This window comes from Pezoporus occidentalis, unplaced genomic scaffold, assembly GCF_034315485.1.
Source record: "Pezoporus occidentalis ecotype Australia unplaced genomic scaffold, CSIRO_AGI_Poc_V1 ctg162, whole genome shotgun sequence".
Classification (NCBI taxonomy): domain Eukaryota; kingdom Metazoa; phylum Chordata; class Aves; order Psittaciformes; family Psittacidae; genus Pezoporus; species Pezoporus occidentalis.
The window spans coordinates 174,792-192,307 of NW_026913447.1; the positions used below are offsets into that span (position 1 = coordinate 174,792).

At 44.0% G+C, this 17,516-nt stretch overlaps 1 protein-coding gene across 3 annotated transcripts in view; it reads right to left on the reverse strand.

The window, feature by feature from the left end:
• CCBE1 (collagen and calcium binding EGF domains 1) overlaps positions 1–12,687 on the reverse strand; it is a 97,540-nt gene extending 84,853 nt beyond the window's left edge. The window contains exons 1-2 of one of the 3 annotated variants that reach the window (XM_062612864.1): positions 12,520–12,681; positions 12,315–12,395 (exon numbers count right to left, since the gene is read on the reverse strand). In XM_062612864.1, coding sequence (XP_062468848.1) covers positions 12,315–12,395; positions 12,520–12,620 — 182 coding nt within the window. In that variant the 5' untranslated portion in view covers positions 12,621–12,681. Of the gene's footprint in view, positions 1–12,314; positions 12,396–12,519 lie in introns of all 3 variants that reach the window. The other 2 variants (XM_062612866.1, XM_062612865.1) reach the window with 2 other exon arrangements.
• Positions 12,688–17,516: the final 4,829 nt, after the last annotated feature.

Below are 17,516 nucleotides of genomic sequence, written 5' to 3' on the forward strand. Positions count from 1 at the left end.
CAACATTTAGGAAATGACACTGCTTTTTGGTGCAGCTATGATAATAAACTCCATAATGAAAATTGAGTATGATAATAACATCTTGTTGAATAGGCAAGATGTCAGATTTACAACATGTATTAAATGTGTTGAATGTGATCATAGAGATATTAACATTCCACTGAGATGCTGGAGCTCTGGGCAGGAAGTTATTTACAATGAAATAATACATCCAACAAAGTTATTTGCTGTCCCTTATAAAAAGAATTCCGAGCTTTTTTTTTTTTTTTTTTGAGTGTGTTTTCACAAATTTCTAAATTGTCAGTATTTACCCATAACTCACAAAATACTATGATAATACTTCATGTATTTCTTCATCCATTTTGCAGACTACACTTATCTAACTATGTGTCTTGTGTAGAATTAGATGGTCAACCTTACCTCTCGAGGGAGGGTAAAGAGACTGTGAAGCCAGCTGATGTTTTACATTGCAAGCTGTGCACCACTAACTTCTCCATAGAAAGATTACTCTTTGCCATACACTCACTAGACCTGATGAATATTGCCCTGTATTTCTTCAAAATCTCAAGTATAACTTTTGACTTATAATAAGCATGTTAATTTTCCAAAAACAACCCACTTAAAAACTCAGTTGATAGCTTTGATTTTGCCTCTTCCACTTATAATATTGTGTACTCATTGCTTTAGATCCCAGCCCATTTGAAAATCATTTAAACTCTGGTTTACGTGCACTTACTATTGAATGGCTGCTTATATTAATACAGTGAATATAATTACTGTGCATTTCACCTTATTTAAATTCCAGCACAGATCATCAGTTAAAATGGATGTGGTTAGAACTTAAGTTTAAAAAAACCCCAGAAGTACATGTTTTTAATAGCTAGATGTAGACTAAATGCTGTATGGTCTCATACTTCATTTGTTGAACCAGGATCAACAATGAAATCAACACAACATGATGGGAAACACTAAGTGAGAAGGATTTTCCAAACACAACTAAGATCTGAGATTACTGTCTACAACTGAAACTGTTTTTCCTTTGACTGTTAAACTGAGCTACCCTCAAGGAGATGCAAACAAATTGCTTTCTTTTCCTAGGCCAAAAAGAAACCGAGTCACCACTGTACGGATTCTGCTTTCTATTGTTTCTGCTGACAATTGGAACAAGAAATGTCAAAGTACTGACATTTGCTACTGTCAGTTTACAAAAGAAGCCACCATTAGTTTGAAAATTGAAACCGAGCAAAGAGAAAATGGACAACAGAGAGAAAAAATTTCCGAGCAAAATCTGGGGGAAGTTTTTTCTTTTACCGTAAATCAAAGTCAGCTCTGCTTATTCAGATGGCAGGCATTGATCTCAGCTTCTCAGTAAGCATGGAATTTAAAGAGGAACCCCAGAGTGATCATAGGAGACATAACGAACACAAGCAAAAGTCTCCAGAGCAGATCTTCTCCCTGTCACTGACTTAGCACAAACCAAGCCTTCTGCCATCCCCAACAGCTCCAGCTGAAGTGACACTCCTATTGAACACTCAGCAGTGACTCACACACTCAGAGAACAGTCATCCCAGGACTCAGCACACTACGGTGGAGACAAAAATTAAAAAAAGATTAAACTCAGGGTTGTAAGAATTCAGCACAACCTCAATGAAACCCAAATTCACTGTGCCCCAAATGACCACCATTGCACAAGCACAAGTGTGATCTGAAATGTGATACACCCATGCATAGCCCCTCTGCACATCTGTGAATCAGTGGTAAGGGCCACACCAGGTATTTCGCACACCTGCATTTTGTGACCTCGTTGCACACATGCAGTAAGTGCTCTCTCAAACGTGCAATGACAGTGAGACAGACAAGCACAGCTGAAGTCTCACAAAACCTGTAAACCACTTGCTTTTTGTACTGGGCAATGGCTTTCACAGCAGAATGTGGGCACAGCAGAATATTCTTCTTTTCACAGCAGAATAGCCTGATCTGGTCTTCCAAGTGTAATTTAAATATTTCATGTTTAACTACTTCCCTAGAAAACTGCACTATGACAACAAGTGAAGGCAATCCGAACTGAATGGGCAGTTTAAGTATCCGCCTGTGAGGTATTCCTCCTGCTGCCACACAGACTCACACTTCACAGAGAGGGAGGGAGATGTTCCAAGCTGAGGAAGGAAGGAAGGAAGGAAGGAAGGAAGGAAGGAAGGAAGGAAGGGAGGGAGGGAGGGAGGGAGGGAGGGAGGGAGGGAGGGAGGGAGGGAGGGAGGGAGGGAGGGAGGGAGGGAGGAAGGAAGGAAGGAAGGGAGGAAGGAGAGGGGTTGTCAAGTGAGGATGCATCAGGTACTGTAGCTTAACTCCAAGTCTAGGTTTGGAGACCAGGCACCTTCCCTGGGGTGCGTTCATGTGTGTTTTTGTTTGGGTTTGGCTGATGTTTTGTTCTCCTGAGTTCTACTGAAATATATGCCTGGAAGCATTTAAATTATACTTCTTCGGGGAGTGATTACCTCCGTTCTACAACACATGTATCTGTCACACAAGCAACCATGAAGATGTAATTTTTCTCTTTTTTACGCCTATATAATTTTTTTTTTGTTCTGTCTGCCTGCTCCATGCCCCTGTTTGTTTTGGTGTGCTTGCTTTCCCTTTCTCTTCCTTGCTGCTCTATATTTTTATCCTTCCATTCCTGCTTTTTCTGTCTTGCTCATTTTTGACTGCAATCTGTGCAGAACAACCCAGCTGAATGTGAGTATCACAATGGGAGCAGTAATACAAGTATTAATAATGTCCTGCTGTTAGCAAGAGAGACTGCAATCGCTTTTGTAAGGACAAAGCCGCCTGACCTCAGGGAGCATATACAATACTTAGTATAATTACAAAAGTCATATTCCCTTTGGCAGCCTATTTTTATTACATGTTTTGTATCAGCGACAGGAGGCCCTGGGGCTACAATTTTGTTTGTCTGAAGTCTCTGAGCTAGACAACACGCTCGGGAAAGTCAGTTCATATTTAACCCTATATTCTGTAGATGGAAACCACAATGCAATGCACCTGGATTTCATTATCGATCAAACCAGCAAGGAGGGCACTTATCATTAAGCTCTTGGCTTGCCAGTTTTAAAGTTCTCCAAACTGCTTTGATGTGAACATCAAAAACTTCAGGGCTATGTGAAAAATTGTTTGCTAGACCTCATCCTTTAATTTTAGCACGTTCTACCTCAGTGCACCACTCACAGTAATTATGCAATGTTCTGAAAGATCACCAGTTGTAATGGTTCCATGGCTGTACAGAGGAAACACTGCACAGTAAACACACAGCAGCACTGTATTTCGCTGCAGGAGGCTTTGCTGCAGCCAGTAGCACCCACACCTACTGAGATCACAAGTGTCCCTAACCTCAGCAAAGTTCAGTAAGAATTTAGATCCTTAGTCTTAGCACCTGAGACAGCAAAGTGACCCAGAAGTCATGGCGACCTGAATGTGACAGGGAAACCTACAGACGTGCGTGGTATCTGTGTTACTCTTACCTGACATATGTTCAGTACATGTCTCAGTAACTCTGAGCAATCTGTTCCCCTGGCAATCACACCAAAGAAAATTGAATCAAACTAAGGACTGACTGACATCAGAACCATGATGCTTAAAAGTGCTCCTTTAAAAGAAATAGTGAGAAAAAATACCACGAAAGATGGGGAAAATATCTTAGCAACATTGCAGCATATCCTGTTTTGTAAAAAAGTAGTGTACTGAAGGAAAATTTTATTTGTATGCTGACAATTTTCAGGAAGATGTTTTAAACATATATATAAAATAGACAACAAAACCCTTTTAACTAGGGAGTGCTTCTGTTTGTTGAATCTCTTCATATACAACTTGTTAGAGAACATATTAATAGAATTACTACCAGTGAAAGTGCTCAGAGAGCAGCACTCCATGGCTGTGCTACATCACAAAGCTGCTGAACACATCATTTCATGATGATGGTCTGGTATGGAGCTCAAAAGGCCCTATACTATATACGTATTTACAGGCTTCTTCCTAGGATGAATAAATTAGTATATTCTGACATGCCCCATTTTCAATCTGACCACCAAACAGCATTGCTGAAGCTCTTTCCAGTTGTGCTCACAGTCTACACGGGCAGATGCTGATGCTGCCCTGAGTGATGCAAAGAGATAGCACTTTGTGGCAATTCACCTCTGAGCTATGTGCAAGGAGGAGTTGTTAGTTTAGTGAAACGTAAAGAAACTCTTTTGGCAGATGTAGAACTACAGCCTTTGTGTACGTTTAGCCTTCTAGAAACAAAACAGAATTTGAAGTCATATCCACTCTTAAATTTTCTGCAAAATTCCACCATGGAGTGCATTTCCCTGCAAGACAACTGGAGATTAAACAGTACTTTTCTCTAATCATACCCATTTCTTGGTTTTACTGTTATATCAGTTGGGGCTCTTTCAATTCAACTAAAACAGAAATGGTCAGCAAAACTCCAGAGAGGAAACACAACAGCAATAATAAAAAGTAAATCTCTAAAATAAATAGTCAGAAGATAAGATGACAAAACGTCATCCTTGCTAACTCCAGCTGAGAGCTGCAAAATTTTATACATCAATTATTTTTTTCCTGTTGGAAAGCTCTGCAACATGCTTGTCAAGTATCTGGGAACCAGGAATTGCATACGGTCCCAAAGGGCATGTTAGTGAAAGTGCTGCTCTTTGTGGAACAGTTACAATCCAACTTACTTGCAATTACTTTTATCTTTTAAGAATGTGCAAAATGATACAGTCTATAAAAACAGTAGGCTTCACCAGCAATATCAGCATTCAAGAGAGTAAAATACATGCTTTTTGGAGGCATGTGATCTCTGGTTATCATCAGAATCAAGTATGGTGTAAGTATACACTCAATTCTCTTCTGCAATGCATTTGAATTGTCTTTCTATTAGGAAGTGTAGAGCAATATCTCACAGCAAAATTTAAAACCTGAAGAGTAGGGAGGGCCTCTGTAAAATACCTGTAGCTGCTAATTATCAGTTGAAGAAGCTGTCAACCTATACTAAAATGTATTACTCCTATTTAAAAGACCTTTTGCTTGTGAAATACTACCAAGCGAAAGTTACTGATTAAGTTCTAAGTCAAGATTTAAGCCCCACAACGTGGGCCTTATTTGCAGATATAACTCCCAAAGATTTGCTTCATCTTTACAAAGATTTTATCGTCATTAGATAGGACTATTCTGCCAAGCACTGTTATTCTAAACCTCCTACTCCCTGCTGGTCCTGCAGAAGGAAGAAGCAGAAGTAGCCCCTAACACTATGGGCACAGAATTAGGGAATAATATATTCCTTAAGGAACTTGCACACTTCACTTTCAGTAAAAAAATGCAGGAAAGGGAGAATTCTCACTGTGGTGTCAGAGAAAGATGGATAATTTCTCTCACCAGGTCAACAGTCTATTTGTTTAAAAAACTCAGTTTCATCAACTAAACAAGTCATTTTTTTTTCAAGTTGAGTGGGAATTAGACTAATAGTTTCACCTGAATAAAAGAATAAAACCCCTTCCCTTTGCCCATGAAGGCTACAGTTTTCTTCCAGGTTACACAGACCCAGGTTCAAATTTATAAAAATATTCTTAAAAAATCCTGAAAAGGAACAAAGCTCTTTTTTTTTTTTTCAAGTCAACTTACAATATTTAAGTTTCTAGTAGACAAAGAGATTCTCACAGTCAGGGGATACAAATATTCTCATTTTCCCATCTGTTTCATGCTTGAATCTTTCTACAACTGGTGATGGGCCAACAGCTTCCCACTAGTAAATGTTTCTGTTAAGTCTTTGTATCATCTTTTTAATGATTTTCACTCCACTCTCCAAATTGTAATGGAAAATAATATTTAGCTGTCCTAATATACCGAAGTCAATAAGGTGATCAAGTTTTGCTGGTTTTAGAAAGGGAGCAACTCCAGTCGATAAACGTACCAGATTACATGTTGAGGGTCCTGAACTTGGAAGTGACATAACCACTATTGTCCCCTATGGGAACATAGTTACATGATTAGGATGAAGCAAGTAGATGTCTATTCCAGATGCTTCTTTTCCTTCTGGACCACAGGAATATTGTTCAGTAGCATTGTTTAAAATGAAAATGGATGAAGGACTGCTGCTAAGATGTACAAACTGAATTGTCACATGCGAGTGATAACAAACAGAAGCACTGAGCAGAAACATTATAGAATCATAGAATAGTTAGGGTTGGAAAAGACCTTAAGATCATCCAGTTCCAACTGTCTGCCATGGGCAGGGACACCTCATACTAAACCATATCACCCAAGGCCTCATCCAACCTGGTCTTGAACACTGCCAGGGATGGAGCATTCACAACCTCCCTGGGCAACCCATTCCAGTGCCTCACCACCCTAACAGGAAAGAATTTCCTCCTTATATCCAACCTAAACTTCCCCTGTTACCCCTTGTCCTATCACTACAGTCCCTAATGAAGAGTCCCTCCCCAGCTTCCTTATAGGCCCCCTTCAGATACTGGAAGGCTGCTATGAGGTCTCCACGCAGCCTTCTCTTCTCCAGGCTGAACAGCCCCAACTTTCTCAGCCTGTCTCCATACGGGAGGTGCTCCAGTCCCCTGATCATCCTCGTGGCCTCCTCTGGACTTGTTCCAACAGTTCCATGTCCTTTTTATGTTGAGGACACCAGAACTGCACACAATACTCCAGGTGAGGTCTCACAAGAGCAGAGCAGAGGGGCAGGATCACCTCCTTCGACCTGCTGGTAACACTCCTTTTGATGCAGCCCAGGATACAGTTGGCTTTCTGGGCTGTGAGTGCACACTGAAGCAGGCTCATGTTCATTTTCTCATCGACCAACACCCCCAAGTCCATCTCCACAGGGCTGCTCTGAATCTCTTCTCTGCCCAACCTGTAGCTGTGCCTGGGATTGCTCCGACCCAGGTGTAGGACCTTGCACTTGGCATGGTTAAACTTCATGAGGTTGGCATCAGCCCACCTCACAAGCGTGTCGAGGTCCCTCTGGATGGCATTCCTTCCCTCCAGCATATCAACCGAACCACACAGCTTGGTGTCATTGGCAAACTTGCTGAGGGCACACTCAATCCCACTGTCCATGTCAGCGATGAAGATGTTGAACAAGACCGGTCCCAGCACTGATCCCCCAGGGACACCACTCGTTACTGGTCTCCAGCTGGACATTGAGCCATTGACCACAACTCTTTGTGTGCGGCCATCCAGCCAGTTCTTTATCCACCGAGTGGTCCATCCATCAAATTGATGTCTCTCCAATTTAGAGACAAGGATGTCGTGTGGGACAGTGTCGAACACTTTGCACAGGTCCAGGTAGATGATGCCAACTGCTCTACCCCTGTCCATCAGTTCTGTAGCCCCATCATAGAAGGCCACCAAATTGGTCAGGCAGGATTTCCCCTTAGTGAAGCCATGCTGGCTGTCACCAAGCACCTTGCTGATTTTCATGTGTCTTAGCATGCCTTCCAGGAGAATCTGCTCCAAGATTTTGCCAGGCACAGAGGTGAGACTGACTGGTCTGTAATTCCCTGGGTCATCCGTTTTCCCCTTCTTGAAAATGGGGGTTATATTTCCCTTTTTCTAGTTGTCGGGAACTTCACCTGACTGCCATGATTTCTCAAATATGATGGCCAGTGGCTTAACAACTTCATTTGCCAGCTCCTTCAGGACCCACGGATGGATCTCATCAGGTCCCATGGACTTGTGCACATTCAGATTTTTAGGACGGTCTTGAACCAGTTTCTCTCCTACAGTGGGCGCAAGGTCTTCATTCTCACAGTCCCTGCATCTGCTTTCCAAGACTTGGGTGGTTTGGTCAGAGCCTTTGCCAGTGAAGACTAAGGTAAAGAAGTCATTCAGAACCTCAGCCTTCTCCAAATCCTGTGTAGCCAGTTCCCCTGAGAGCTTCCTGAGGGGGCCTGAATTCTCCCTAGTCTGTTTTTTATTTGCTATGTACTTGTAGAATCCCTTCCTGTTATCTTTAATACCTCTAGCCAAGTTTAATTCTAACTGAGCCTTAGCTTTCCTAACCTGGTCCCTAGCTTCTCGGACAACATCCCTGTACTTTTCCCATGCCACCTGTCCTTGCTTCCACTTATTATAAGCCTCTTTTTTCATTTGAATTTTCCTCAGCAGCTCCTTATCCATCCAAGGAGGTCTCCTGGCCCTCCTGCTGCACTTCCTCCTAGTTGGGATGCAACACTCCTGAGATTGTAGTAGGTGACCCTTGAATATCAATCAACAGTCTTGGGCCCCTCTGCCCTCTAGGGCTATATCCCACGGAACCTTCCTGAGCAGGTTCCTGAAGCCAAAGTCTGCTCTCTTGAAGTCCAGGGCAGTGAGCTTGCTGCACGCTCTTCCCACTGTCCTGAGGATCTTGAACTCGACCATCTCGTGATGGCTGCATCCAAGGCTGCCCTGGAGTGTCACATTTCCAACCAGCCCTTCCCTGTTGGTGAGCATGAGGTCAAGCGTGGCACCTCTCCTTGTTGGCTCCTCTGTTACTTGCAGAAGGAAGTTGTCTTCTACACAATCGAGGAACCTCCTGGATTGCTTGTGCCGGGCCGTACCGTCCTTCCATTCATGCAGTATAACAGGCCACCAGATTGTTTCAAAATCTATCTGAGCATGACACAGATCATCGCATTCAAATAGTAGAAGACAGCAATGTGATTGGGGCCTCATAGTCTCATGCTGCCCAAATTTCATCAAATTTGATTAATTTTACATGCAGTCGGAATTTAAAGTCTTATTGGACTATTACATTATCAACAAATCTGCAGAATTTATTCTCTGTACCTACATGATGAGGCCACTGGGACTGGGTACTTTGTGGAGTTACATACAAAAGTTCAAATGAAATTTGCACTGAAAAGATATTGTACAAGCATCCACTGCTTTTTGCATCTGTTCCTCTGTACTCTTATGAAAATAAATACAGAAAACATCTAAAAAAATACAAATCAAACTAAGCCAAGGGCCAGACTGAATAGATTCAAAAAGGAAAAAGGCATCTAATTGTATACAAGGTTGCTATGATCACAGGGAAAAATGCCAATATGTTCTTGGTGCTTGGCCCCACTTTTGGCTTGGCTCTCCATTTGGCTTATCTTTATTCATGAGTAAATCTGGTTAAAAATCATTTTCAAGAAATATTTTTTTGTGATGAAAAGATGCTATTTTTATTAAAGTGCTTTGCAAACATGCTGATTTTCATGAAAAATTCCATCAGGAGGAATAAAAGGATGAAATTGCTTTCAGTCAAGAATTTACTCTTTGGAAAACTAATTTAGCTCAGGAATTTTGACATCTGACTTCAAAGGTATATTTTTTTTTATTTAACTAATTGCACAGCAGATTGTTACTAGTGGTGGATGTTGCCTTATGCTTGATGTGTTGTGTCAGTTTGTTTAATTTCTACACAAAAGGTACTTAGGCCTAGAAAACAAATCAGGTCTGTATGCTAATAGTAAACAGCACCTGACATTAACTTATCCTTTTAAACTACCTCTAACAATGTATCTAAATGACTATATTGTTCACAAATATTGTCATTATGAAATACTGTGAAAAAAACTGTACAGGAACATGAAATATGAGATTTTGGAAGGATCTATATTAGAACACCAAAATCAAGTTTCTTAGAAACCTGGACTCAAAGGTCCCTAAACCACAGCTGAATTTCTACTCAGCTGAAGTGTTTTAAATGTTTGCAGTTATTTCTGATGTGAAGACTGAATCCCAATGTACCTGAATGTCCTACAAAACAAAATGCACCCCAAGACACCACAGGATTAGTCAACACTTGCAAGTTTCCTGTCATCTTGTTAACAGCCTCAACCTCCACATGTTCATGAATCTTAAATTAAAATGTGTTCCACCAAGGTTAATCCTACACACCATCTGGAGGCACACCTCGAGACCAGGAGCAACAGCAATGCTGCTTTTTCCGTGAGGTTCACCATCATGGATGGGTGATGCTGCTGGTCCATGATCATAGAATCATAGAATCAGCTAGGCTGGAAAAGACCTTTAAGATCATGAAATCCAACCCTTAAATAGATAGAGCATGGCAAACCTCAGATGGCAGAAACAGCTACACACAGCAGGACAGGTATGCCCTGCATGCAGATCTGCTCTGCTGAGCTGCATGCTTCCATTGCAGAGATGGACATCACAAAAGGTAGCTCACAGGGTGAGGGATGGAGCCCTCCTCACTTCCCCCTAAAGGTTAGACCTGGAAAACACGTGATGAAATAGAAATGGATTTTTTTTTTAATTTGTTAAAGCAAGTCAGGCCAGTGTCCATAGATACAGAAAAGATTTGAAAACATGAACCAAAACAACCTAGAGTTCAGTGCAGTGATTTGGAAATGCTCATTCACAGTCTGTGCTGGTTTGGGACAGTGAATAACTCGGGTTTGTGCAGGGGGAGAGCTGTGAGGGGGAGGGAAGGCTCAGCAGAACAAGAGCCCAAAGGTCAGAAATACCTCAGCAAGGATGAAAGAAAGTACAAGTAGGACTTGGCAGCTGGACAGAGTCCTGTTTTCTTTGCACGGTGGCCTGCAGCAGTCGGTGGAGGCTGTGAAGTCCTTATCCGTTACACACAAAGCAGACCCAATTTTTGCTCAGATGGATTTGGGGACATGCAGTAACTAGTCATGTGCATGCTGCTTTATGCAGCTCCTACTATGGCTTTTTCCTTCAGTAAAGGAAAGAAACACAACCTTGTTCACCCCAGTGCTCTGGTCTCAAACCAGAGATGTGCTGCATGTCTAACCAAATACTCCCCTTCCCTGCAAAACCTACACACTGCATCTCTCCAAAAAGCACTGCATGCTGCTCATAAGCAAGCATTGCCTCACCTTCACAGGGAGAGGAGAGAGAAGGTAAGGGAAGCAGGGAAGGGTGGTCTCCGGTCCCCACAGAGCCCTACCCAGGGTTCATAAGGATGCTACTGCTGCTGAGAACTGGGCAGCAGCATGACAACTTCCTAGCTGGCTGTGGCTGCCAGAGGGCATGAACCAGCAATAAGCATGAGTGAGGGACAACACTGCTGCATCGTGTGTCTGCAGCTCGCTGGTACTTATGCCAAACAGAAAGCACTCTGGGAAGAAATGGATGATCTCTGTAACACTTTCCACAAGCGTTAATGTGCCTTATCGTATTTTTGGTATCTAAGTGGCTCCCTGCCACACGCAGGCATATACACACAAGGCAGAGAGAGCACAGGCGCCTCCACAGAGTTCCTCACAAGAGGCAGCTCTCATAAATGAGACATCTCGTCTGTGGGGATGGGACTAATCAGGGGACATCTGCAAAGGGATAAATGTGTGCTCATACATTGTGTGTATTTCTCCAAAAGTACAACTACTGTCAACTGTTCAGGTCAGTTGTCATCATTATAACAGTTTTAAAATTCTTCTGAGAAACAGATGATGTTTCTCAAATGCACAGCTGAAAAATGAAAACTGATGGTTGGATTCATCTTGCTTAATTTGGGAGGCCTCTGCCTAAGTCTCCCCCAGAGCTGGTGGCCGAAGAACTTACGCATTCTGAGAGAATGATTCATCTACCTGAAAGTAAATGTCTTTCTGGTGGCATAAATCCCATTGATCTCACTGTTTATCCTGCAACTGATGCAGCTATAGCTCCAAGGCACTCCTAGGCGTCCAGAACAGAGGAAGCCTCTCTTACTGTATCAGTGACTGATAGCCAGGACACCACAATCAGAACCACACATATCCTCTCCACCCGTGTCTTTGAGGCGACATATGCGCAAGTTACCACAACCTTTCCCTGGGGCGACAGCAGGACTTGTTAAGGGAGATGCTGGACACCAGAGGAATGTGACCAAGTTACCGGTACTCCAGCTCATGGGGGTGGCAGCAGTGCCTGGGGCTGTTAGCACAGAGCAGGAGGCAGACAAACAGATGCCACAGCGGCTGTCCCTACGACCTACATCAACACTCTGCTCTCCCCTGGGGTGGTGCAGCGCCTTCCCCGCGGGCAGGGAGCCCCGGTCCTCTGCCACGTGTGTGCCCCGATCCCCCGGGGACGGCCACGCGTTTGTCCCGATACCCTAGTCCTTGGCCACTCGTTTGTCCAGATCCCCTGGTCCATTGCCACGCGTGTATCCCGATTCCCCGGTCCATAGCGACACGTGTGTCCCGATCCCCTGGTGACAGCCACGCGTGTGCCCCGATCTCCGGATCCATGGACACACGTGTACCTCGCGGCTTCCCCTTCGCACCCTCGCCCTCCGCGGCCGCGGGGCTCACCTGAAACAGGTGGTAAGTTCGCCCGTGGGTTTCAGGCAGGGGTACCGGGTGGTGGCGATTTTGTTTTCGGAGCAAACCTCCCTGCAAGGCGGGCAGTCGGGTTATTAAAATGAAAAAAAAAAAGGGAAGGAAAAAAAGGAAAAGGTGATGGATGGGGGAAACGAGCAGGATCGGGAGCGCGGGGTCCGCGGCTGGGGACACCCACCTGTCGCCGTCCTGTGGCTCCTCCCGGTAGGTCCAGGCGTGCCCCAGCGCCAGGAGCAGCAGCAGCCGGAGCGGGGCCAGGCTGCCGGCCGGCCGCCCCATCGGGCCGCCTCTCCCCTGCGCGCCGCGCCGGCTCTGCCCGCCCCGGCCGGCGGCGGGGCTGCGCCGACCCGCCGCTCCTCCCGCCCCGGCGGAGGGCCGCCCCCCGCGGTCGACAGATGTGCCCGTGGGGAGGGGCCGCGCCGCCCAGATGTGCCGGCAGATGCGGCCCCATGGCGGGGCGGGGCAAGGAGGGGCTGCGGCGGCGGCCAGATGTGGACGGGTCGCGGCAGATGTGCGGCGGGGGTAAGGAGACATCAAACCCCGGCGGTGCCCTCCCGGCCGCGGGGAGCACGGGGAAATGGGGGGTGCCCACCGCAGGGCAAAAAGAGACGGAGAGGTCCAAAACTGTGGGGGTGATCTGCGCCTCCCGGGTACATCACCGCTGATGCTTGCCAGATTCGGCTTTATCTCAAACCTCTCTCCCAAAGGAACGGAACAGTTCAAAGCATCTCTGCTGTGACGGCTGTTTATCCTTGTGTATGGCTGCTACTTCCCCACCATTCATAAAAATGAAATTAACGACAACAAACCTGAATAAAGTAGTGCATCAGGTCTGGCCCGTTGTACTATATCCTGTTTTCAGGGTTAAACTGCCCAGGACCAGGGGAGCAAACCTGCAAAACCACGTTGTCTTTGCAAAGTGTTTGGCTGTTGTATTGCCTTTGATCATTACAGAACTTCCGACAAGTATGAAAGGCTCCAGGGAAATGAGGGTGTGCAAATCAGCCTTACGAGCACTTTCACCTGTAGTATAAATAACCTCATTTCACAGACAGAAAAATCAGGGAAACATGAGCAACAGACTGTACTCATGTATTATTCCAGACAGAAAGGTCAGGGATATGCAAGTAACAAACCGTAACTCCTCTGTTAAAACAGCACAGAAGTAATCATAGGATGTAAGAAGAACTTCAGCAACCCCCCTTCTATTTTCTGCTCTGCCACAGGCAACATTTGAACAAGCCACTTCACTGTTCTGTACCTCAGTTTCCCATCTGCAACAGAAAGACCTGAATACAAAAATAAACAAACAAATACATAAATATTGCAGATCCCCACAGATGAAGCAGCTATGATTAAGTGTTAATCCCTTTGATATGCTGTCCAGCACCCAGAAGGCAGCTCACGATAGATGGACTCTTTCTTACTTGAGAAATTCTGGGACTTGTCAGAAGTTTTCCCTGACTTGCTCAGCATCTGCTGTCACCATGGTCTGCCATGTGTGCTGTTAACTTTCAACTCCAAGGTATTTCTCTGCTCATGGTGCCATTTGTGTGTTCTCTTTATTCCTCTGTTCAGTTAAAGCAAAGGAGTTCTGCACAGCAGATATCTCCCCCCCCCCCCCGGTTGTTTTTGTTTTTCTTTGTTGAGAGGATGTTTTAGATGTTTATTCCATTGTAATTACTGCTTTTCCTTTGTACAAATAGTAAGTAAGTAAAGGCAGGATTTGCTGTCTTGATGCCAGAGAAAGCTGTGGATGTTTCTTGCAAGGCTAAGCGCTTGTATTGCTCAGACAGCTGCTCCTGATTCAAAGATAACAGGAACAAAAGCAGGACCTGAGTACTTGGACCCAAGCACTCAGGAGACACCTGTCTCCGCATCATCTTCTTTACCCCCCTGCTCCAAGCAGAAAGTATCTAGTGACAAGGTCTGAAACGAAGAGTGGTTTTCACTGCTGTAACCCCTGCCGTGTCTGCCTTTAGATAACAAAGGATTTAATTTACCACATCCCAGAAGTGGTCCCAGTCACTCTGAAAGATGAGGTTTTTAAAGAAACTGAATCATATCCGAGCACAGAGCCAGAATCCTTTGGGTGATTTTCAACCCTGATCCAACTGTCATGACTGTGGAAGGACTCTGATTTTAAAAGGAACCCTATATAGGCCTGGCATGTGTATGTTCCCAAAAAGTTATTTCTTACCCAAAACTTCTCCCATTGAATGCAGATCTCATTCACTACCTGAATTGCTTAACTCTGCTCTCTGCCTTTTCTTTAGATCCTACCACCCACATAGCACTGTATCAACATAATGTACTATCTTTTTAATTAAAAGTATTATATCAGCTTACACATGTATTTATTTAACTCATGCAAACAGCCATGTTAATTTAAACACACTAACCTGCAGGTGGAGGTAATCCTGTACTCAACTCTTTGCCAAAGCAGGGCCCAAAGCTTAATATATAAAAGTGAGATCAATAATTGATACAAAAGAGAGGTAAAAAGAGGTTAAACAGCCCCATACTTTACAGTTGGTGACTCTATTACAGCTGCAAACATTAAAGTTGAGGGGTTTGTCATTTTGCTTCAACAGCTTCACCTCGCCTTTAATGACCATGCAGCCAAGGCCATACTGAGAGCAAGGCTTGCTTCCTGGGAAGTGTTGAAGGCTGGCGGTGGTTGAGGAAACACTGAAATGATCTTGTTGCCTCAGGGAAGGAATGATCTGGGACTGTTTTCACATACAGTAAATAAGCTGAATGTGATTTCTCGTGCGAGGGAAGCTTTCCCTTGTGCAGGGTCATGTTAGTTTTGACTTGTCCAACTCAAAGAATGCATGAAGTTGATTAAGCTGCACACTGAATTTTGGAATGATCTCAAAGAAGAATAAGGAATTCAGTGTAGTAAAGTGCTTCATCAGAAGTTTTATTTACACTTGCTTATATAGGAAGATGCATTGTTTCCTGCAGTTCATTCATAATGATGCTGTTAGATTAATAATACAAATTCAAGTTTCTTTTCTGGATTTTGCTGGTAAATGGAATAGCTCAGAGGTGAACTTTGATCACTGCCTCCAAAGAGGGTCTTTCAGAAGCCCATTTTCATAGTGGAAGGGCACCACCTCTGCACACTGCTGAAAAGGAAGAGAGCGGTGTACAGGACATCCCTGCCTCTTTTGTGGTCTTCTGTGTCCAGGAAGAGCTCACAAGGATCTTGAACAGTTATTATACTACCATACTACTCATGGACCTCCATCAGAGGTGTTCTATGAGTCTCAGCACAAATGCACAGAGAGGCTTGAAAGTTTAGTTGTGATCCTGAACATAGAAAATTAAGTTGCCCTAATTCCTGTCCTCAGCTTCAAAAGTACTATGCCCATCATGGTTTTGGGGGGTGAGGGTGTTGGGTTTTTTTGTTTGCTCTTTTTCTCAGATGTTTCACTGGAATTATGCCTTGTGATTTCTCTTAATCCGTTTACAAGCAACATGTTTATCACTGCATTTTCCATCTGCTTCAATAAAAAACAAGTAACCAGTTATTGTAAATAGTCTTAATCCACTACATCATTGTGTTTGCATCAAGTGCCTTGGTGGCAATTCCACCAGATCTCCAGCTGTCCTCATAGAGATGACTGTAGGGAGGGATCAGAGCAGGACTGAAGGTGTAAACAAACAGAAAACAGAGGTCCTGGGATACCACAGCTTTGAAAGGTCTTGTGCTGGTCATTCCTGAACTAGTTTCCCTTCCAGGTGAATGACCAGACAGAACCTGTGTAGAGCCAGACCTGTACTTCCAAGGAATATTGCACATTCCAAGCTCAACTGCTGAACACTCCCCCGGGCAATGCAGGGATTTCCCACACTGTTTCAACTCCAGGAGGCATCTAGACCAGTGTCCCATCTTAGAAAAAAGCCAGAACCAGATAGCAGAGATTAAAACCAAAGAGATGTCCTGAATAATTGCATCTATCTCCCTTGAGCGAGGTGGAATTCTGAGTAGCCTGGTCTGTAAAAGGCTGTGTGAAGCAAGGGATAAACAGGCAGAGCAAAGGCAAAGAATGAAAGATGTCAAAGATGATCCATGAGTCCACCAGGAGCAAGCCTGGGATGGTAAGAAAGAGGGTGAAAGGACAGAAAGAAAAAGAGGAAGAAGGAGAGGAAAACCAGAGAAGAGAAAGGAGCTGAAGAAATGTCAGGGAACCTTGCAGCAGGGGCTGAGGTCTTCCCAGGACTAAACAGGTATTACATCCTAAAAGAGGATGGTAAAGCAGCCAGCAGAGCATCTTTCAGAGCAGGAAATATGTAGGTGGGGGTGCTGAGAAGACAGCAGCACGGTCACAGCTGCACTCAGTTATATTTGGGTGGCAAAGGACAAGAGGACAAGGAGAAGAAGGGGGAAGGCAGTTACGCTTATCTCTTTGTTCTAGTTATCCTGGTTTATCTTGAAAAGATGGGAAACTGTGAAAGTTAAAATATTTTATTTACTTTGCTTAGTAGGTACAAGGTGTTACCGTACCTCTGACCCCAAATATGCCACAAATCGTACATTAAATAAAAATACTGAGGCAGAGAGATGATACTTCTCATAGCAAACACTACTACTTCCCTTAATCCATCTAGGAGACAAAAAGTCTGTGCTTTCCATGAAAGGCATTTTTAGTAAAACATGTTAGTGATGGACAGAGGTAACTGAAATACGATGCAACTGTTTTTAAAATAGACATGGAAAAAAGCACCTTGGAAAACATGCAACAGTGACCATCAGGCATTGCCTCCAGAGAGCATCACAGCTACAGAAACATTAACCCAGAGTGCTTCTCCATTTCGCAGACAATTACAGGGCTCATCTTAGACTAGCAGCAAAAATAAACACCTTTTTGAAAATATCAGCTAAAACAAAGCACTGCTGACTGAGCAGAAAATAGGTAAATGAGAGCTCTAATCTACCAAAACCAAATACTGATGGATACATGGGACATGGCATGACACTAACCAGAGCTGACTTATTTTCTCGAGGGTTAGGTTTGAATTACATTTTGTTATAAGAGATTAGAGCTGAAGAATGTGAAATCTTCCATGGCATCCCAGCTATCAAACACCATCCGCCTCTGAGGTGTGTATGTGCTTCCTGTCAGCCCTGGCTCTTTTGACAAGGCTTGGGCCATCGCTCTAAGT